This window comes from Amphibalanus amphitrite, unplaced genomic scaffold, assembly GCF_019059575.1.
Source record: "Amphibalanus amphitrite isolate SeventyFive unplaced genomic scaffold, NRLGWU_Aamphi_draft 000043F_arrow, whole genome shotgun sequence".
Classification (NCBI taxonomy): domain Eukaryota; kingdom Metazoa; phylum Arthropoda; class Thecostraca; order Balanomorpha; family Balanidae; genus Amphibalanus; species Amphibalanus amphitrite.
The window spans coordinates 13,053-35,466 of NW_024881539.1; the positions used below are offsets into that span (position 1 = coordinate 13,053).

At 51.4% G+C, this 22,414-nt stretch overlaps 1 protein-coding gene across 1 annotated transcript; it reads right to left on the minus strand.

Moving 5' to 3' along the window:
• Positions 1 to 84: 84 nt before the first annotated feature.
• LOC122376810 (centrosomal protein of 120 kDa-like) lies at positions 85 to 22,162 on the minus strand. The gene is made up of 16 exons (XM_043356766.1): positions 22,010 to 22,162; positions 21,239 to 21,410; positions 20,780 to 20,915; positions 17,558 to 17,705; positions 17,163 to 17,303; positions 16,627 to 16,911; positions 15,723 to 15,827; positions 15,133 to 15,253; positions 14,358 to 14,745; positions 12,740 to 13,021; positions 11,776 to 12,025; positions 11,102 to 11,386; positions 8,724 to 8,906; positions 4,777 to 4,917; positions 2,828 to 3,099; positions 85 to 1,222 (listed from the first exon to the last, which is right to left on the minus strand). Exons 2-16 carry the CDS (start codon positions 21,276 to 21,278, stop codon positions 949 to 951), a joined length of 3,051 nt encoding a protein of 1,016 aa, XP_043212701.1. The 5' UTR covers positions 21,279 to 21,410; positions 22,010 to 22,162; the 3' UTR covers positions 85 to 948.
• Positions 22,163 to 22,414: the final 252 nt, after the last annotated feature.

The following is a 22,414-nucleotide window of genomic DNA, read 5'->3' on the forward strand; positions in this document are numbered from 1 at the left end:
GGTTGGTCTAGCGGTCCGGTCGCGGGCGCTGTCATCGTTTCACGTGGAGTCGGACCGCACCGTGTTCAGCCATTGTGATTCAGATCCGAGCGCGGCGGCCGCCGGGCCAGCCGTTTTATTCACTATTAAAACATTGTTACATCGGCATACTGTGTACAAAGGTGATGAATATGACATGGCTGTAAAACACTGGTGATTTGACGAGCATGCCGCGAGCGGGTGACGATGGAAATGGGATGACTGATGCGATGACGCGAGCGAGTCTGACCCGGTCACACACGCAGTCCGGAATGCAGCAACAGGCAACATGCATGATATGAACAACAGCAACAAATGATAGGCGCAAGTGGAACGTTCGGTGCCTCTGGTCCCGTGTTCCTCTATAACGTGAACTCCTCGCCCCACCCTACCCTGATCCGTCCCTCCCCTCGGCCCGGCCCCTGCGGCATCAGGGTATCACGGCCAGTCTGTCAGGCGGGCTTCCTCCGTTCGTGCCGAGTCCGGCTCCGTCCACTGCCCCGACTCTGACTCCGACTCCGGACACCGACGGAACAGCTGCCGTGACTCGGGCCACCGGAGCAACTGATCTTGCGTCTCCGCCCGCTGCTGCAATTGCAGCAGCTGCTCCGGCCAAGGGCGCGGCGACTGCTGTGACTCTGAATAACGGACCAGCTGCTGTTCCGACTCCGGCCGTTGCTGCAACTGCTGTTGCCACTCGGACCGCGAACGGAGTTGCTGTTCCGACTCTGGCTCCGGTCTCTCCACTGCCCTCCACACCGCGGCTCTGGCAGTTACTGTCGTCATACGAACCACCTGCCTCTGCCGACGCACTGTCTCGCCCGTCCTGCCGCCCTCATCTGGCCGGACCTGCGACTCCGGGGCTCTCATCCTGCCACCATCCTCCAGCCGGGCCTGCGACTCGACAGCCGCGGCCGGCCGCGCCGCACGTCAGCTAGCCGCCACCGGCGCCGCCAGCTGAGTGATGCGCCGGTCCAGCTCCCGCACCGCCGCGTCGCTGTCCGTGTAGAGTCCCGTATCGAGCAGAACGCGGCGCTCCTCACGCAGCCGTCGCAGCTGCTCGGTGGACGAACCGGGGGTGAGAGGTCGGTCGGAGAGCGGCGGGTCACGTGGTGTCAGTGCGCGCACCTGACCGCGGAGTTCCTCCACCTGCCGCCGCTCCTCCGAGAGGAAGCTGAACTCGTCCCGCGCGCTCACCTGTGCCCTGAGGATGGAGACGGGGGTCAGCGCGGTCATTATAAGACACAGGGGAGGGCGGGTCAAACGGTAGCCGAGGGATCGTAAGGGGACTAGGCTATGTCGCGCTCCAGTGACGCGTGAAATCACCGCTCTGATACAATCTCGACGACCGTATCGATCATAAAGCGTCTGAAAAGAGCGGCTCGCGCTGACCACTCATAAATATGGACACGCCCAGTCACTCTACCCAGCACGCTATGGCGCGGCTTATGTCGCCTCAGAGTCACTGGATTGATCGACAGGCAGCAACTTAGTGTGGTATTATTGTACGTATCACTAAAGGTCAGAGGCATTGTTGCGACTTTTAGTTCACGGTGCAAGAGAACTTTGTGTGAGAGGTAGTTTTAAGGACTTGTGTGACAGCAATGCCGACCTCAGCTGATGGCATTGCAGAGGCAGCGAGTCCTGTATGACTGCCTTTGAGGGCAAAGTGCATTCGTCAAAAGCTGAAAAAAATCCAGAAAAGTACGGAGCTACAACTACTAAGCAGTTGACTAATTACTAATAGAGCCATTTTGATCACTAAATCACTACTGTCATTCCTGAGCAGCATCTGAAAACACTGCATAAACCGCTCCTAGTGAGCGCCACATGCCGCCTATCGATACATCACTCGTTCGAGGCGCACCTTGCCACTGCCGGTGGCACGGACACCTGTAAACAGACATATGCCGCTCCCGTTAACAGTCGACCGTCCGCTGCCCCGGCGCCGCTGACAGCGCCACAGGCAATGTTTGGCACAGAAATAGCCGGCAGCCGATCGGCGGCGCGTTTGCGGCGAAAATAGCGCCGTTCGGCCGGCGCGACGCGGTGTGAAAATAGCGGCGCCGTTTCATCATTTCGGCTACGCCTGTCTGGGCCGGAACGACTCAGTTTAGTCGGTGGTGGCGACTCGTTGGGAGAGATACACAGACTCGATCAGACGGCGCGGCGGGGGGGGGGGGGTAGACCATAACACCCACTCCGGCGCCACTCATACTGCGTACTTCCACTTCCCCGACTGTCGAATCTGTCAGCCCGGAAAAGCTGCCAACCCTGGCTGCGCAGATCGCCGCATTCCACCGACTGAACACGTTGATAAATATTAGGACGCTGGTCGAACACAAATTGTTGATGTATGGTCCAGTCGGGCCCTCATACCTACTGACACGGCAGGGCCGGCCCTCGACCACCCCCAGTCGGTCTCATTAGTCCAGTTTGGAAGTCACGCTCCACTGCAGCCGACTGAATACCGGTCCCACCCCTTTTGACCCACCTCTCCACAGTATCCAAAGCATCAAAGTCACACCCTCCAACTCCCTACCGTATGGCTATTCAACCCTTCCAAGCGAGGCTACTCCCGACCCTCCACCAGTCGGACTCTAGAATTCCGTGACTACAGCTCCCTCAGTCTACTGACTTCAATTTCACGTAACTGACTCACCTCAGACAAATGACTGGATGTCAAATCAGAGTGAATGTCCCATCAATCTGTGACTGAGGATCTTACCTCAGTCTGTGTCTATCTCTCGCTCCTTCTATCGCCGTTTCTCACCTCAGTCTATCACGCTCCAATTTCTCTGCATCTCACCTCAGCCTGTCCAGCTCCAATTTCTCCCTCTCCAGCATCTCGCGTGTGCGGCGCGTGTCGGCGGCCCGCCGCTCCTCCAGCTCGCGCGCCGTCTCCACCCAGCGCTGTTTGTAGTACAGTTTGGACTTGTTGGCCGCCTCCAGACGCCTCTCCAGCTCGGCAGTCACAGAGGAGGGGGGCGGAGGGGGATCCGCCGCAGCGCGACTGCTGGAGGTCTGCAGTTCGGCTAGCTTCCGCTCCAGTTCGGCCACGTCCTCCCGCAACCGCCGGCTCTGTGGTATCAGAGGGGACAGGCCGGAGGTATGAGTTAGATGTATAATGAATCTGGAGTAATGAGAGAATAGTCAGAATAGGTACAGTTACTGTGAGAGGACCGTCGTAGAGCATGAGCGGTATCGAGCTGGGAAGGCAATTATAAAAGTGGTCTAATGACAAGTCTATGAGCTCTGCTGTTCTGAAATATCCATTTATCAGGTACATAGATTCATGAATGGCACACAAGTGTGACCTACATAGAAGGCAACCCAAGTGCACTGTGCAGCTGCCGGGCTATAAATGCAAGACACTTTGTCAACATGCCCTACTTTCCCAGCCCCTTAGCCACAACAGAACAAAGTTATGACGCGGTGCTAAAGCGTGCACTAATGCTCGCCATCTATGTGCACCAATTTATAAGAAAGCAGCGTCACGATTGCTTGGCGTTAACTCTCCTCCCCCGCACACAATGTCAAGCCACGGTCCCGTGCTGCAAAACCAGTCACAACTACAACAGAGGCGAATGGCAGTGGCAGCAGCACGGCACCCATGGAACGCAAACAATACCGAGAAAGGAGCCGGTCTGAGGGCTCAGACACAACCCTGTCGCACGGTACTGGGACACGCCGTCAGCTGAGCGTTGGGGATATGTCGGCAATACCGATATGCACTGGCGATATTTCAGAGGCATTGTGCGACTTGGCTTAGATACTGGGACTTGTCGACGAAAAAAAAACGAGGTATCGTGACTGGTGAATTTGATCGAAACAAAAACAAGGACTTTCGCAGAAAATGTGCAGCGATTCGATAGGGATCAGTAGTCAACGTACCAAATGACGCTGAGACCTGTTGGTGACGGCGTAAGCAATGAATAGAGGATAGAAAAGAAAGCTCTCCGTCCCACCCCAGCTGGCTCTCTATGTTCATTGTTCACAATGTGCTGACTGGGTTGGGTTCGCGGCGTCTCTCAGCCAGGGACCATTGACGTGTCATAAAACTGTCATCTGTCCGTCGGCCGGCCTGGGCAAACTTGTCCTCTGATTGTTATCAGTGTGTCATTTCTCGACTGACACCTGTCATTTATACCATCACAAGAGCCGTAATCATGTTTTACTGCGGACTGACTTACGAGTTCCGAGACTCGTACATAATAAAACATCGAAAGAGTTGGCACGTTATCAACACCAAACCATTCGCACCTAAGTGATGGGGATGGTTCGCAACTGCGCAGCGTGAAGCTATGAGACCGTATCGTGCTGGGGATTCCGGCTTCCGTTTATCAAACGGCTTGCAGAGACATCACAGACACGTGACGCATGCTTGATTTAAAACAACAACCAATGACCTGCCCAATGCCTCTGCAACGTGCAGGGTGCCGTTTCTACATCTCGAGAACGGCTGAACTCTCCGCACCCAAATTTGGTACAGTAGGGAATTTCTCCGCCCTCACTTTAACCAACCTATCATTTCCATCCCTACTCCTCCCCCGCCCCCACTACAACCGTCCATCCCTTCTTCGCTCGTTCCGCTCTCCTCTACTCCCTTGCTCTCTGACCTTCCCTCTCCTCATCCTCTCCCACCCTCCTCCCTCACTCATCGCCGTCTCTGCGTCTTCCGCCTTCTGCTGCTCCTCCCCAACACACCCCTCCCTTCCTCTCACACTCTCTCCACCTCCTCCCCCCCCCCCCACTCACCGCCGCCTCTGCGTCCGCCGCCTTCTGCTGCTCCTCCCTGACGCGTTTCTGACACTCGGCCTCCATTTCTGCGGTGAGTGAGCGAACCTCCCCAGCTATCTGCTGGTGTTCGGCCTGCAGCTGGGCGCGCACCTTCGTCAGCTGAAAGACGGCAGATGGTCGGGGTTATCAGACGACGGTCAGGTTATTAGGGGTAGGTCACGGGCACCGTCCTGCTGGTGCTTGAGGCAAAAACTAGAGGTTGATTAAATATAATAAATATTGAGGAACATGAATGGATTATAGGTTTTCGGTGACGGTCACCACAAGTCATGGATGGTAGATGTATACTTTCACGTAAGTAAACAGCAGAGTTCAAAATTAAACCCACGCCACTAGATACACATAACAATTACTCATGACCCTCATCTCCCCGTCACAATTGTGTGCGAAAACCGAGGCAGTCCATCTCTCAATCAAATTTTCGATCCTGGACTGTGCCTGGCAACCCGCTGTTAATAACTCATCACCCAGCTGCCGCCGTTCGAGCTTCCATAAGCCCCGCCGACCCGTCTGCAGGGTTCAAAGTCGTTATTAGTCCAGCTAGTGGCACTAACTGTGACGAAGTGGCGAACAAACAGGTCTTGGCAGAAAACAGCCGGCCTGAAACGAACCATCACTGCAGACGTGTGAACGTACCAACATGTACTGCCTCTGAAATTCACCGCACACACTAGACCAAGAGAAACCGCACTTATTCAAACATCAGTTATTATATTGACATGAGAACATTCAGCTGACAGCTATTGTAGCAACGGTAAACGAAGATTTGGCTTCCGGTTGACATTCTCAAGAACGGAACTTAATGGCGTGGAAAGGTTATCTCAAACGAGCACGATGACCCCAGTCGCCAAGCACCCGCTGGCAAACGTATCTGAGATGTAACAAATTAAATACAGGAATAGCACGTAATGCACTGTGAGGAATGCCAAACAAATTGTTGCCTAAGCTGTCTTGCCGTTTACATGTGTAATGTCAAAACAAACGTCATTGAAACGAATTTAGCGTCAGGTAAACACATTACCCGACATCTCAATGGAAAGAATGGCCCCTTGGGAGGTCACCACGATGCAAGGAATGTCTGGCTCGACACTGCCGGCCCAAACTTACGCTAAACCGACCCTGGCAGCTATCCAGTCGTCCCAGCCGACCGATTCTCTTCCCTAAAACACAGTAGAGCGGCACAAGCGACCAGTCAGATATGACACGACCAGTCTCAACACCACCCCAATTCTTTAGAATATGGCACCGCTCCCCACTCCAACTGACCACGACGATATGACACGCCCAGGGCACTTTCCGACCACGTACGGTCCACCGCCTTTCTCCTTCCAGATTAGACGGGACGGGGTGGGCGATGGACACACGCTCAGTGGACTCCTGAAGCCGCAGTGATGGCGGTCTCTGTGCTACCATTGTTGTTTCTGTTAGTGGTTCTGTTAATATCTGGAGGACAGCTCCGGCCCGGAGCTAGCACAGCCGCCGCTGCCGCTGTTCACAACGAGTCTCGACAGCCTCTCGTGCACCGGGTGCAAGTATGGCCTGTCTCACAGCAAACATCCAGTCACAACAGCAAGAAACAGGACCGTCACTACAACCGGGAGCGGCATAACACCCAGGAGAGGTACTACACCAGCCGTTACACTGGCAACCCGTGGATTGGCGGACGACGGAAGGCGCAGCTGGGGTTCACACCGGCGCCTGGGCTGTCGCCGCCACTGCCGCTGACAGCACCGCAAGTGGAAACACCATCACCGGGAGCGAAGGAAGACACCAACCCGTCGTCTGTTACAGCCTTCGTGGCTCCTCCAGCCAGTCCAGCCGCGCCAGCAACTAGTACGGTGTCTGCGACTTCCCCGGCATCCAACATTGCACCTGTGAAGGGCGACAATCAGGGAACTGTGCCGGCTTCGAGAAGGCCGTTTGTACATTCACTACGGTCGCTGATATCACTGCTCTTCAGGAGAAACCGACCTCAACCACGCAGTTTCGTGTCGATGCTGTGAGTGCAGTGCAAGGTAGGGCTGTTTGCGGGCGCTTCAGGCCGCTTCAGGCTAGAGCGCTTCAAAGCAGCCCTGTCACATGTGCCGTAGTCATCTCCGGTGCCGCGCCGCTACGACACGACTCTTCAATGGGTTGGGTACTCAGAAGAAACCTCGCTATTTCTTGCTTTGAAGTTTTATTATAAATTGATGGCACGTCACGAATAAGAATGAAGCGTGGATTGAATATATGTGCACTGTGCAACACGTATTCCTTCAGTGCTAGTAAGAGTTCATGCGTTTAAACGACGCACTACTCACAGTTCCAATCACTTGCCCGCCACCGCGCCGTTCAATAACGTTCCATTTCCGACATCAAGTTTACGGCCACCCTATCACTCAGCCGACACCAAGTGCCACCATCGTGGCGTACTCGAGCAGTCGTTCAATGTCCAATGTATCGACCTAAACGAAAGGTCTGCGCCTGTGATTGAAGTGTCAGCCACATGTGGGCCAAGGATGCGCAAAGTATGTAATATTGATCTACGATCTACCGGCTGGACTGTACTGAGAGTCTCGTATTGATCTCGATCCTATTAAGCTGCCATATGAGTTGTGCGTTACATGTAGCCTATTATAGCAGGTGAAGGAGCGAACAGGCAGGTGATAAATAATATAAAAAGAAACAACCAAGATCGTCAACATCAGCAGGCTTGTTCCTCAAAATACCAGCCGCAAACTAAGTGATAGGCGGTATTAAGGTAAATAAAGGAAAAGATTCATTCTACAAGTCGAGGATGGAAAGGCAAAATTTCACATCAGAGTATGCTGTATGACATAAGTTTGATGACACAAGTTGGACAAATCTCGTCTCCTGTAGAAATATCGTCTCCCGAGACTCAGCAGAGCGACGACCACCACATCAGAGAACGCTAGACTAATCTAGCTTTACAATGCCTACCAGGACATAATGAGTGGAAGCGGTACAAAAACAGGCGGATGAGTTAAAAACTCGGGAACTTGGATAATTAACACTGTAAAAGTTTAACAAAACACATATGGAGATTTCTTGAGAATAAAGTTGGAGTCTTAATTAATTGAATGCGCGGGATTAAGACGCGAAGATGCAGATATCCTAGAATTGCGTCACCCAGCCGGAAACGGCTGCGTCGTTCTAGAGCCCACGTTGAGCACGTTTGAATCATCTCTGGCGTGCGTGGGTTGTACTGCGCTGTCCCGCCGCTCATATTCGTAATCCCATTGTCGAATGTAATCTCAGCCTACAGACGTTTCTTGGCATTCAGACAAAGTTCACCGGACGGAGGCGGACGAGATTAACACAAATATTATCCGGGGCGTCTCATAGAGAACTTTAATCAAACCGAGAGCAATCCAGCAACCAGATGTCTGGCTTAGCTTGCAATCATACACGAATCTCTTTCACACAAGGAAATAGGGCGTTCAACTAGTGTAGGAAACAGGCAATGCTGTGTCAGCCATACGCTAAGACGTTCGTTGCTTTCATCATCCATTTTAGCATCCCTTCCTCTTATGGCTCTGACCACCATCGTATTCTTCCATCCTCCCCCCCCCCCCCCCCCCTCCGTTGTGCTATCATCTCTCCTCACAGTTTCCGTGGGATCCCCAGTCATCAATTCTAACCTCTCTGTCTCACCTCTTTCCTCTTCCACATCTCCATATAACTAGCATCTCACTCTCGAGACCCCTCTCACCGTTCCCACATTTCCTGTTATCCAGCTCTCAGATCACCACATACTGACGCATCACTATCACTCCACTATCTCTCAAAACTTTCTCACAACTCTATATCCTCACACACATCCAATCCTCCCACTTTATCACCAGCTTGTCCTCTCGTGACTCCCTCTCCCAACCATTCCTCCTCCTCCCATCCCACGATCTTACCTCCTCCTCGCGCTGCTCCAGCCGCTGCTGGTGCTCCTCCAGCGCCGTCAGTCCTCCCCGTAACTTATCCTCCAGCGCCACTGCCTCCCGGAGTCGGTTCTGAAGTTGCAGCTCCCGCTCGGCGTCCCGACGCTTCCATTCTTCGGTGAGAATGGCTAGGTGAGACGCCTCTCGCTGCTGGAGCTGTGAGACACAGATGAAGTGAAAGCGTTGTTGACCGGCGAGGAGGTATTCTCCAAGAAGTTGGGGTATTTATGTTAAATGGCCACTCAAGACGATCATTCTCAAACAAAAGCCAAAAACGGATTTGGCAGGATGGCCATGGATACCTAGAGCATTTGCTAGAGGTATAGCATGGAGATGCTATACCATTTTACATGGTATACATTTGTCATCTAGCCTACTCGCTAGACAACAAAGTCACTTGCGTAACTGGCATACGGAAATGTGGAAGCTACAAAAAAAGTAGAAAATGAAAACGCATCTTCATATCGTCCGATGGAGTATTGGTATACTTGTTATACTCTACAGAGGAAGACACCCGTGTCCAGTGTCCACCATGTGCAGCTATCCTAAGACGCTCAAAACATAACACACCAAGCAGTGTCCTACCCATTGACCGCGATTAGTCCGTGCAGAATGGCCGAGTACCGCGGTGACCCTTTGTAACAAAGCCATCCAGAGCGATCAATCATATTACTGGGCAGTCTGGACTGCTAACTGCTCCATTTTATGGAGGGTCATAGCAGCCGACCTTCAGGGCACTTGGCCTGAAGGTCGGTCATTATTGAAGGTCAAGGAAAGTAACAATGGAATGGGCGGAGTGGGATTGAATCAATTTACAGAAAAATCCTGATTAATTTCGACTCTGTTCAGGTTGCATATAAATGAAAGTGAATAAGACGAGCAAAAAATAAAATGCTGATGAAAAGTTGATGTCAACAAAGCGATTGAGACAACGCTTACATTATCTATAAGGTAACATAATATAAGATGCTTGTTTGCCTTGTTTCACGAGCTACAGTAAACAATACATGTGACCGGAAACCAATTTTTCCATCGGCTGTCTCTAGGCGATGTCCGGGTGCGAAACGCTCTAATCACGTGACTTGAACAGATGGCCATTTCTCGCGAGAACCACCGTCACGCGTGGACCGATAGATAACGGCACGCACCGAGCCCGATATCTCTGACACACACACGACGCACCATGGCCAGACGACATACCACCTAATTTACACAGATACCACGCTTTATAAGCCGCAAAATCGGCCTCCTTTCTACCTAGTCCGACCTCCCACACGCCGTGCGCTATGAAGGTGCTACTCCAATTTGCCGCTCTGTGCGCGGCGCTAGCCGCTGCCAGCGCTGTCTGTCCATCCAGTGAGTGGCACGCCTTTGAGGGCAAGTGCTACTGGCGCTCCCCGTTCCACCTGGAGTGGCGTTCGATTGCCAGCGTGTGCGCCTGGGCGTTCCCCGGCTCCACGCCCGTCTCTGTGCACTCTCTGACCGTCAACTCCTTCCTCGCCGAGCACGTTCTGAAGTATGACAACGGCTGGCTGGGCCTGCGGCGGGCGGGCACCGACCAGCCGTGGTACTGGGCCGACGGAACGCCGTTCGACTGGAGCCACTGGAAGGAGGGACAGCCGGCCGCCGAGGGGGAGCTGTGCGGCCTCATCAACCGCGGCTCGACGGGAGAGTGGCGAGCCACGGACTGTGTCGAGGGCTACACCAGGTTCGTCTGTCAGATGGATGAACTCCCAGAGCCGACCACGACCGAGGCGACGACGACGGAAGCTACGACTACTGAGGCTCCGACGACTCAGGCACCGACAACTACTGAGGCTCCTACCACTACTGAGCCTCCCACTACGACCACCAAGCCCCCGACCACGACGGTGCCTATGTGAAAAGGCGTCGCTGGGACCAGCAGCCTGGGGCGAGGAGCTACATGACTGATCTACAGTCAGCAAGTCAGAAATGGTGTGATACTGCTTCAGCACAACTGTAGGTAAAATGTTGAGCAGCCTAGCAAAATGTTGAGCAGCCTAGCCTGTTGGGGGACAAAGTAGTTCGAAATGTGCAGAGTGGCTTTCAGTGAATGACGTGGACAATTATTGACAGTATTTTAAAGACATTAACATTGAGAGTTGGATGATATACAATACATTTTTATGTATGTCGCCCCGTGTTTTGTTTTAGGTCACCTTTAAGGCTTGTTGGACCAGCAGAGGGAGGAGCACACACAATGGATAAAGCATAAAGCTGTCGAACTACGGGAAGAAGACAAAATGCCTTTAACGTCCATTTTTACGGCCTGTTAAAGAAGAGCACACCATCGAATTCATTATCAGCATGGTGCCGCATCCGCTCCGTACCTGATTCTGGAACAGCAGCTTCTGTTCCTGTTTCCACTCCTCGAGCTCTCGTGCCGCCGCATACATGTCCCGCTCGAGTTTCTCGTCGCGGTCGTCTGGCGGCGCCACCGTCGGCCCTGTCGCCCTCGGCAGCTGTGTCGGCGGAGGAGGCGGGGGATCGGCCACCTCACCCAGGTCGTCCAGCGACATGGCCACTGTGAGCTCGCCCACCACGGCGCCGGCCGTGTCCAGTACGTCGGTGACGCTGTAGTGATTCTGCTGGAAGCCGCGAACGCCCAGTGATGACTGTCGATGGACGGATGGGAGGGTTGGTTAGCGGTACAGTGAGGGACCCAAACAGCACAGGGACAAAGTGGTGAAAAGGGGAGAAATGCTCCAAACATCAAACACGGTGGTCATTTCACAATAGCCCGGGATTAGAACCTAACCAGAATCGTGTAGCGTGAGCGTGAAATCACAAGCGGTACAGCATGTCTGGAATATATGACAAGCTTGGGGTTTGGGGGCGACACGGGTGATAAGAAAATAACGAGAGAATACGTCATTGGCCATATTATCAACCTTAGGCAACAACCTCATTTCCATATACACGTGACTTTCTAAGGAAGGCGTTCAAGGGATGTTTTCATCCACCGAGCTCCGACCCCGAGCGGGCTCCCACCAGGGGCACGTACCGTGGTGTACACACGTTTCTGCTGCAGGACAGGATGCAGGGGCACGTGTGCCGTGCCCAGCACCTGTCCCCCTTCCATCTCGGCCCGCACCACCACAGGGAACCGGCGCAGGGTGGCACGCAGCCAGCCGGCCGTGGCGGCAAAGTTGAACTCGAAGATGCCGCGAGGGACGGTGGCCGCCTGACGACACGGCAGTCGCACGGCACCCGAGCTCAGCTGCGACTGGTCCCCAAAGTGCGGGTACGTGAACCTGAGAAACGTCGTGTGGGGATGTGTCAGTAGCGGCAGAACACGGCGCACAATATAAGCGAATATTGAATGTGGGGAAATGAAACTACACCACGAAATAGGCGTCAGTGAATGATTTGAAGCGTTCAAAATGACCGAGGCCCGTATCGGACAGTTAGCCAGTCATGTCTTGTCATTTGCATTATAACTGCAGGACAATGTCGCTGCCGAATGACGTCAATAGAAATTTAGGTTCGAGCAAGGCTTCCATAATTGCCACCGAATAGTACCCGCATAAGGGACGACAAGACGACCCAGCTAAGGGCAATCAAACGACAAGTGTTCATTTCTTCGCGTTAATCTTTACCGTTTCGCGCTAATCACGCGTCATATCGTGAAAGCATCACCATGATTCGATAAAACATTTATGAGGCAGAGTGATAACCATCATACTTGCTCTACAATATGCACGGTGTAATCGGTTAAAGGCGCACTATCTAGCATACAGTGACGAATATCACTATCGTTGATCTTCGTTTTACTTACAAACAATGGATGATATATTGGTTCATGTAAAAAAGAGTTAAGTGCATCGTACGATGACCAGTAATGCACAAAAGTACCATATGTGCTGCTCGAACTCACTTAACTACCACATAAACATAATAGGCAATCACCTGCAAATTACTGAGATAGTTGATGACCGATCACCGTGAAACTTTCCTCTGCGCCTCACCTGAGGACGGCACGACCCCTGCTGGGCTCTTGAAGACACAGCTCCCGCAGATCCAGCACACAGCGGTAGTGGCGAGACCGGGAGTCTTCAGCACCCGCCCGATCAGTCATCTCTTCGGCGGCAGACCGAGGAGTAGCGGGAGCTGCGGTGACAGGAGCAGGATTCGTGGCAGACGGAGCAGCAGACGGAGGAGCAGCAGCAGCAGCAGCAGGAACCATAGGAGCCGCAGGAGCCACAGGAGCCGCGGGAGCCGCACGACGCACAGTGGCCACCTCCGGGGACCTGCCGGCGGCAGCAGCAGCGGTCAGCTGGGTGAACCCTCCCCTCCCCGCCCTCCCAGGATCGATCCCCACCCGGTCGCCGGGCCGCCGTATGTGCACGTGCAGTGTCCGGAGCCGCGGTCACGCCCGCAAGGATCGATCGGTGCGGGGTACGCCTACAGACGTAGCCGTCTCCACGTGGATGGCGGAATACACCGGCGTATAGCGATCAATGGCTCCGCGGGAAGGTACTTATTTGCCGACCAGCGGCAGGAGGGATGACGACTTGGTCGTTACTGGTTGGTCAGTTGCCCTACAGTGGCTTGGGACGATGTACAACACGCGATATAAATGATTGCAACACTGATACACCCGACATCAGATGAGATTCTCATGATACTCCTTCTTTAGTACCGGAATAGTTAGTGCCGATGAGAATGTATATCAAATGCATGTGTCAAATAGAAGACAGACGTTATCACAGTCATATTTCTCGCCGGAAACGATGAAGTAGCGCGCTATAACACAGCAAACTTCCAGCTCCTCTAACGACAGAACGTTTACATATCCAAAAGTCCAATCGACCCCGTCATATCCTAGTCATGTATTCAGGAACGATCACCCGTCGCAACGGTAGAACAGTCTTCAATGGGTCCCGACCGACAGGCAGGTGCGGCCCCGGATTTGCGCGGGTCGATAATGGAATACGGTAGCCCGGCGGGGGGTGACAGGGCCATCAGGGCCGGATGATGGTGGGCTAATGGTATACGGCATGAAAGGATGGGGTGCTGGTGAAGCAATTCGAAGGTACATAAGAAACGATAGTAAACGGTCTCGATATTGATCAGCGACGAAAGGATTAGTAGCATATGGATGAAGTTGGGCAATTATACAGTGCTGAAAACAAGACCACTGGGTACCATTACGTAACTTGATGGGGACCTAAGAGGAACCAAAGAGAAATCATAGTGAGGGATCCTTTCTATATGTAAATGAAGCCAGGAAGTCCGCTCGTTGTTAATGGCGCTGGTACATTTAAGTTTGTCCACAATCAATCTAACGTTTAAACGATTACATCATCTTAGCAGTCCGCTTAAGCATTACCTTCCCACCAAAATACGATTAAAACGAATCGGGGCTCAAGAACACGACCACGTTGCCAAGCACCTACAGCCTTACACTCTGGTTTACATAAGTAGCCTTAATCATGTGCAGCAAAGGACCGTCAGTGACACAAACGAGCAATGAGCAGCAAGTGCATCATCACAAAGACGGACTGCTGAAAACTCAAGCCATTTCTTGCCCACCGTGGTATCCCCACCATCTCTCTCTCCCCCCCCCCCCTCCCACACACTTACCCAGCATCGCTGCTGAGGCCGCTCGTATCCAGAGCGAGCGTCGAATCCACTCGCGCGCCATCTGTGGTCGCCGCCGTGTCATCCAGCTCTATCGTACTGTCAACAGGCGGCGCTGGCGGCGGCGGCGGGGCGGCAGCAGCGGTAGCCGGCGGGACCTCGCGCGGCGTGGCGTCACCCCCACTCAGCTGGCTTTGACCGTCCCCACTGACACGGGCGTGTGTGAGCTCCACCGTGATACCGACGGCCGGGGCGTGGGTGCCCGACGGGTCACGCGGGACCCGTCCACTCAGAGAGGAGACCAGAGGGTGGGCCGCCTCGTGTACTAGCGGCTTGGACGGTAGCGCGGCCAGGTCGGACGCGAACGGGCTGATGGGCACGGCCGCACTGCCTGCGGAGAGCACATACTGCCACATTAAACCACAGACCGTGAGTGGTATGGGGAACCAGTACAGCTGCGGATGATAAAACACGGCGCCGATGGTTCAGTTCGGTCAGGGGAAGGGTACGGTAGTGTCGAAATGACAAGTCGCGGTGGCTCTAACGATGAGTGGACGTTAGCGACCGATAACAAAAATTAACTTTTGCAGCAAATTTGAGGCTGAATGAAAACGGCATGCATTACAAGGCGATTTCATCCCAGTTTGCTATACCTCTGCATAGACGTGCATCTTACACAGGTTTCTATCAGACATAATAAAACTAACTCGGTAACCGTCGTTTTACCATATTACATTACCGACAAAAGCTCGGATCACCGATCAGTAAAGCCACTAACCAAGACTGAGGTCGCCACAGCAGAGGTGGAAGTCGATGGATTCCAACTGCTCCAAGTACTGACGGAGTACCGGCAGACGACATCGGATTCGTGTCACCGCCCGCTCCGCCAAAAACGACGGCTGCAAGAGAGCAACAGGCCATAACCGGTCAACACTGGCCGGCTCAGTACTACTGGGACACCTACCGCTCCGCTAGGAACGACTGCTGAACGTGAAACAGAGGTCATTAGCAGGTCAGTAATACTGGGCCACCGCCACTTTGTTGGTGATGGGAGTTTAACGGACATTACAGACGTCAACTAGATCTCCATGTCGAAGTCCGCCTACCACCCAGCCTGTGGAAGGCGACGGTCATGGGGACGGCAGAGGTAGCCAGTGGCCACGCAAGAAACCAAAGTCAACGCCGAACCGGGATAGGTTTAATTATGAATAAAGAAGAAACACACAAAGTTAAGCTAAAATCACAACTCGCTCTAGCATTAACAAAGGTGGAAAACGGTTATGGAAAATCAGTAGCCTTACCTTACGGCTTATAGGAAGGTCACAATGCCGCTCGACGCCATGACCATGACAAACAGCTGGTACCCACCTGAACGATGTTGTGGAAGGGCTCTGTGCAAATATCACAATTGAGCAGGCTGTAGTAGAAGTTGAACCCGGAACTACTGGGAAGGTCCACTCCGGGAGGAATCAGCTGCGAAATAAAAACATGGCGTTCACGCTGGAATTGATGGGTAAGCTAAAAACCAAAAAGGCTAAGCCAAAAAGGTACAGATTCTACCTGGCTACCGACCCTCCGAAACATCTCAACATCCCTCCTGGCCCTACACCTACATTAACAACAAAACAACATCCTGGATAATTACGGAGCGAGCGAAGCGAGCGGAGTCTATCTTTCCTTAGATTAACGGAAATTTCTGAGTATGAGCGGCCGGCCGGCCGTGCGGACGCTTTTGCGAGGCTTACATCTCAGCAACCACTTGACCGATTTACATGCGGTAATTTTTGTAGGGTAGCTTCATTCCTTCTACCAAGTATTGGACTATTCCTGATGCATGTGGGTGACCCCTTATGCACGTGCCACGTGCAAAACGAAGAGGTGTCAGTTTTGTAATTGTTGCAATATCTCGGTAACTACTTGGCCGATTGCGCTGAAAGTTAGCATGTAGGTAGGCACCCACTAGGCACTACATATCCACGTGCCAGAGTTAGGGTGCTGCTGCACGTGCGCACGTGCAGGGGTCGTTTCCAGATCTCGAGAACGGCTCGACCGATTGCGCTCAAATTTGGTACACAGTTAGGGACCGGTTAGTAGGGTGCCGTGCACAAGTCAGTTGGAGGTACCCCCTCGCTATTTCAAACGTGCAAGGCCCACCCTCTCGCTCGCTCCGTTAGTCGCCCCAAAAGGCGTTATACTGGTGGTAACATTCACAGCTCAACGAGAAACAAAAGGCCCACACCAATCACCACAAGTAGTCGTTGACCAAACTCACCAGCTGCAGATGCTGCGCATACACCACAATCACCGTCAGTTTGAACATCTCCTGAGGGCCGGTCGGCGGGCCCAGCTGAAAGCAGCCCAGCCGCTCATCCAGTACCGGTACCAGCGGCGGCGCGGACGGCGGTGCGGCGGGCCGACCGGCTGGGTGGCCCGAGGGACCGCGGGTGGGCGGGGAGTGTGCCAGGGAGGAGAGGTCGCGGTCCAGCAGGCTGTCCCCCGCGGCCTGGTACCGCTGCTCCGGCTCACCGTCCGGCGCGCTGCTAGTGGTCTCAGCCAGCTGGTGACGAGAGGGTGCAGGGGTTTAGTATGCACATAGGGGAATTGCTGGAGTGTGGAAAAGTTAACCAATTACAGAGAGTTCTTATAACTAGTTCTTAGTGAGACATGAAACTGGTGCTTAACTATGTGCTTGAAGACTCAAGCCGTTTAGAGCGATTTTATCCATGGACTGTCATGAGCCATGTGTTATACAAAATGGATAATAAGGACAAACAATAATGACAGCATTTCTAAAGATCCCACACTCACATCGATGGTGCCCTCGGCGAGGACGCTGTTTCCCGGCGGCGGTCCGAGGTTTGGCTCCAGACTGAGACCCAACTGGACCGACGGCAGCTCTTGGGGCGACTTGGGACGGCAGCCCAACATGCGATGCCACTTGGCCTCGGCCTGAGGAATGCAAACACACATTGGCCAATGTCCAGTAAGTACAAGCATAACAGATCACTAAACATAGTCATAAACCAGAAACAGTGCATTAATTTCGTTCATCAAATAAGAAACGGGTTAGCGGTATGGCAAAGTTGGTGTAGCTACATTATGTGCGACAGTAAAACCAGAAAACTTGCATTAGGTAGGCATGATACTGCCAGATCAGCAGCTGGCCGCTGGGACAATTACTATGTGCGGTACGAAGAACTCACATCAGCGCCGGGCGCTTTTTCACGGGCAGAGCGGGTGTCGAGCACCACATAGCCAAGCAGCTGGCGAAGATCGGTGGAGCCATCGGCACTCGCGTAGAACTCCACCTTGACGGGGCTCTTGTGCATGCGGTATTGTTGCAGAGATTTCCTGTGGTGGGGAGAATAGGCTCGTCATTATTGGGAGAGCCATGGTTGGTGCATGTATTCCTATGATGTTGTGTCAGACACTAAAGCAGACATGGCAGGGCTAAAATAGCCCAAGGTGGCTCAGCATAAGGCTTCATTATCAACTGGTATCAAATTGTTCATTGTTCAGGTGAGATGAAGCAATGGACTCTCAGCTGGTAGCAGCCCAGGCTAGAGTTGTTTCAGCACTTTATCTGTGAGATTCCTGATGGGTAGGTGATGGTCTGTGAATGGCAAGGGCAGCTGCTACAAGACAAAGACATAATGAGTGGATTAGACTGTAACTAATGATGTGAGCCCTCAGAAGGTTGAGCTTTGACATTTCAATGCCCATGAGCCCTGAGAATAAAAAAATTACTGATGAGACAGCAAAGTTTGGAAGAAAATGTCAAGTGATAATTTCTTGATCAGACAGCACAGCTGATGGTTCAGAAGAAGATCACAATGCAGATGCATAAAGGTTCACTTTCAGCCATTTCAGGGCTCTGGCTTTCTTAGTTTGTCCATTTAAAACATTGGACATCATCCCAACAAACTTTCCCCAATCAATCCACTATCCAGTCCTAAATGAAACTTTGGTTCCAATGAACACAGCTATCCTAACCAAGATTACTTTACTAATCATCCTAACTGTTAACCCTCGCACGACCAGGCCATTTCTCATAACACGAACGACCAGGGGGGGGGGTTGTTACGACCCCCCCCCCTGGCGTTTCGAAACGGAAGGTCGTAGAGCTTAGCGGAAAAAACCAACGGATTGCTCTCAACGAGATCTCGCGATTGGTGGTATATTTTTTGGTCCTAGGTCAACATTTGACCTACTTTTGACCGGTCAAAGGTCAAATTTTCGGAAAAATCGACTTTTTTCAACTTTCCGCGGCGATTGCGGCAAAACGGTGAGAGATATCGACTTGAAATCTTCACTATCGTGTTCCTTGATCAATTCTCTATCGTTTGGTATGTATTTCGTTTCCCTAGCTCTAAAAATGGCGCGTTGGGAGCGCCGGAAGTCGGCAAGGTCACAGTCGGCGGCAGAAATTCGAAAAATCAAAATTTAAATTTTTGAAATCTGATTGTATTTTCGGATTTGGGAGGTCCATTTGCTCCCTATAGAAGCTAATATTGCTGCATATTCCCATTGAGGTGACAAGAATTAGCAAAATAGTGGTTCGGGCGCTTTTCAAAAATAGTACCGGACGCTGTTCCTCTTATGACGTCATAACTCCGTGATCTGACCTGACCCGGTCAATTTTCTTGCACCACACGATAGCCAATGCTTGCCCCAACATGCATGGGAAGTTTCATCATGATCCATCAAACAATGTGGGTATCACCGGCAGAAAACCTAGGGATTCGGCGCACACGTTTGGTAACTGTCGGCCGGAGGCTGTACCTCTTATGACGTCATAACTCCGTGACCTGACATGACCCGATCAATTTTTTTTCGGCAAAAGATGCGCAAAGGTTGCCCCAAAGGGTATTGAAAATTTCAGCCCGCTACGACAAGCCGTTTAGCGTGCACTTCGAAAAAACCTCAGGGGGGGGGGGTTGATACAACCCCCCCCTAGGCGTTCTAGGGTTAACCTTCCAGGCGGTGGGGGGGGGCATTTTTTTGCCCCCCCTTTAGTTTTTTCGATATATCTCGAGAACCGCTGCGCCGATCGTCACCAAACTTTCAGTACCCTACCGGGAGCAGCTAGCGCACATGGTGACCAAAAATTTTTCCAAAGGCTATGATAGGTTGGCCGCTATTGACGTCAGAGTGACGTCATTTTTGCCATTTTCGACCCAAAAAAAGGTTTCGCGGGAAGAGCTGTCAGGCCTACAGCTTTAGAGATACAGAAAAATGTTTCAGACATAAAAGGTGTGGAATTAAGAGGGCTACAAATTGCTATTTCGGTTTTTCGAATTTTTTTTATTTTGACCCCCAAAAATAAAAAAATAGATTTTTCGAATATAATAGCCTAAAAATTCAAAAAGTTTTTTTGAATTTCGAAAAAAAAACGGAATATATGTGATATCCCCTACCGCCTTCTATCTACATACCAAATTTGAGATCGATACCTCTTTTTTTGGCCAAGTTATAGCGAAAAACTGTTCAAAATTGATGACGTCAAATTTTCAAACTCAATTTTTAGCAATTCTAGACCTTGTAGCGCAAAACAAAGACCACCATTAGACTCCCCGTGACGAGCTGCATCGAATCGATACCGATTTTATGCAAAAATATCAACTTTGAAATTTGACCTTTTTTGACCTGACCTTGACCTGACCTCCACCAGAAAGTGACATAAACCGTACCTGATGGTCTTATAACCAACACCATTGAGTTGGAAATGAAAAACTGGCCATAAAACATGCATCGCATAACCTTAGTAAAGTTGGGCTCATGTGGTGACCCTTGGTGACCTTTGGTGACCTGACCTGTGACCTGACCTGGTATGACCAGTGACCTCTAATAGCAACATATGTACTAGACAACTGACGCCTTATCGCTGATTTTCGACAAAATGCGTTTTACTTGGTGTTATAGCGCTTTCCCTAGAAGCCCCGTGAACGGTGAAACATTTTATCTTTGACCTGACCTGTGACGTCATCGGTGACCCCGAGGTCAATGAAATTTGGTTTCCCTCAACAAATTTGACAGGGCTATCGAACGCCGTTTGAATTTTCCGGATCCGTCCAGTAGTTTTGGAGATACGGGGGGGGGGGGGGCAAAAAAGTGCCCCCCCCCCCCCACCGCGCGGAAGGTGGCTGGTAGGCCCACCGCCTGCCGGGTTAATCTAAGTCCCAACCTACTTCACTCTTGTCACAAATAACTGTAACTCATTCTCATCCCATTCCCTGTATTAGTATGTTCTGTCTCTATTCCAGTATTCCCCCTTGTTCAAAAGATGTCTTCAATCAACATGCATCCTAAGTACCTCTTCACCCTTCCCAGATGTTTGTCTTCCACAACAACATTGCCCAGCATTCAGTTTCTCATTTCTATGCTTCACCTCTCCACCTATCAGTTTCTTGTATCTCACATCTCACCTGTCTGTCTCCCAGACCAGCTCAGTGTTAAAGTCTGGCTGTGAGGTCAGCGGCACAGGGTCCGACTGCAGAATCTGGTAATCAAACTTGGCCTCCGCTAGTACACTGAAGCCCGGTGGTGATGGCAGGTGGCGGCCTGGGGCACGGGCGGGCTTGGGTTAATGTTTCAGAGCAACATGCATAATTGACATCACTTTAAGTACAAAAATGCGAGCAAAAAATTATGTAAATTGGATATAAAGGTGAAAATATCACATGCTATTAAAAAATAAGTTACCTGATTTACACTATTCACACCAACACCATGATAAATACAAGTTGGCCATTACGCTGTGTTTTACATTTTGTGTGAATAACCAGCAATAAAAGTTGAATATTTCAGTCATAAACTAAAACACACAGTATATCATATCAATGGATAAGTCACAAATGTAATTAATCCATTCTCATCTCACTTGCCTTCAAATATGCTGAGCACCAACAGTATGTCTTCAGACATGATTTGAGATCTTTGAGGCCTGAGCCAGACTGAGACCAAGCACTTACAAATGATCTACATCAACATATCTGTCCGAGCTCTCACATTGAGATGTGACTGTATATCTATGGATGTGACAGAGCTCATCAGATGCTGAAATAAAACATGAGATATTCACCGTCTACATAATACATTTATTGAAATGATAATAAATATTAATATCCGAAACCCAGGCAGCGAGTACCACTTTGGCTTTCAACTTTGCATCAAATATGATATATATATATTCGGCATTGAAATATGAAATGTAAATAAAATGGCGCGTTACATTTAAACCACGCCAGTTTTGTCTACATTCGATCAAACTTTTCAACTGAAAGAGGCAGCCACTAAATTAAAATTGATGTCGATAAATTAAATGCTTAGAATCAGTCAGCGGATTCTTACTTTGTGTCAGGGCCTCCTCTAACATGTTAACTGGGGGGGCCGCGGCCCCCCCCCAGTGATGCCGCTGCCCCCCCCCCCCAGTGGAGCTGAAATCGTGTCACTGGGGGGGCCACGCAGTTAAGCAAATCACGTAGAAAAACGAGGAAATTTCACCATAAGCTTACCAATCAAACAATCCAGACTATCTCCACCATGGATGAAAGAACCTGGAACATGGAAGAAGAAAAGGTTCTCCTTCATCCATGATCTCCACGATCACCACGTTACTAATCTTAGTTAGTTTCCGTATGTCGTTGGTTTCTTACCTACAGGTTTTTTTTACAGATCCGCCTAGGATGAGCCGCGGAATGAGGTCAGACATTTCACATTGCAGATTTTATAATCGAACGCCGACTGAAGCCCGAACGGGGCATCACTTTGAGAAGGAAACAGCCCGAACGGTCGCCCACTATAGTCTCAATCAGGGGGATGTTGTCCCGGTTCTCCCCATGTATTATTCGCCAATCAGCTTAACACTACCAGTGACGTCACTGGAGGTCCGCCAATCGGGGCCGTCCGGCCGGCCGGCCGGGCCCGTAGAAGGCCAAACGCAGACGTTTTCAGAAAAGCGTAAGCCGTATAGATACAGTCGCGGATGGAGTTTTGCTGTGATTCGGCTCTCCAAGAGTGCGTCAGCGGACCAGGACCCGGATAAAGGTCATAGTGAACCA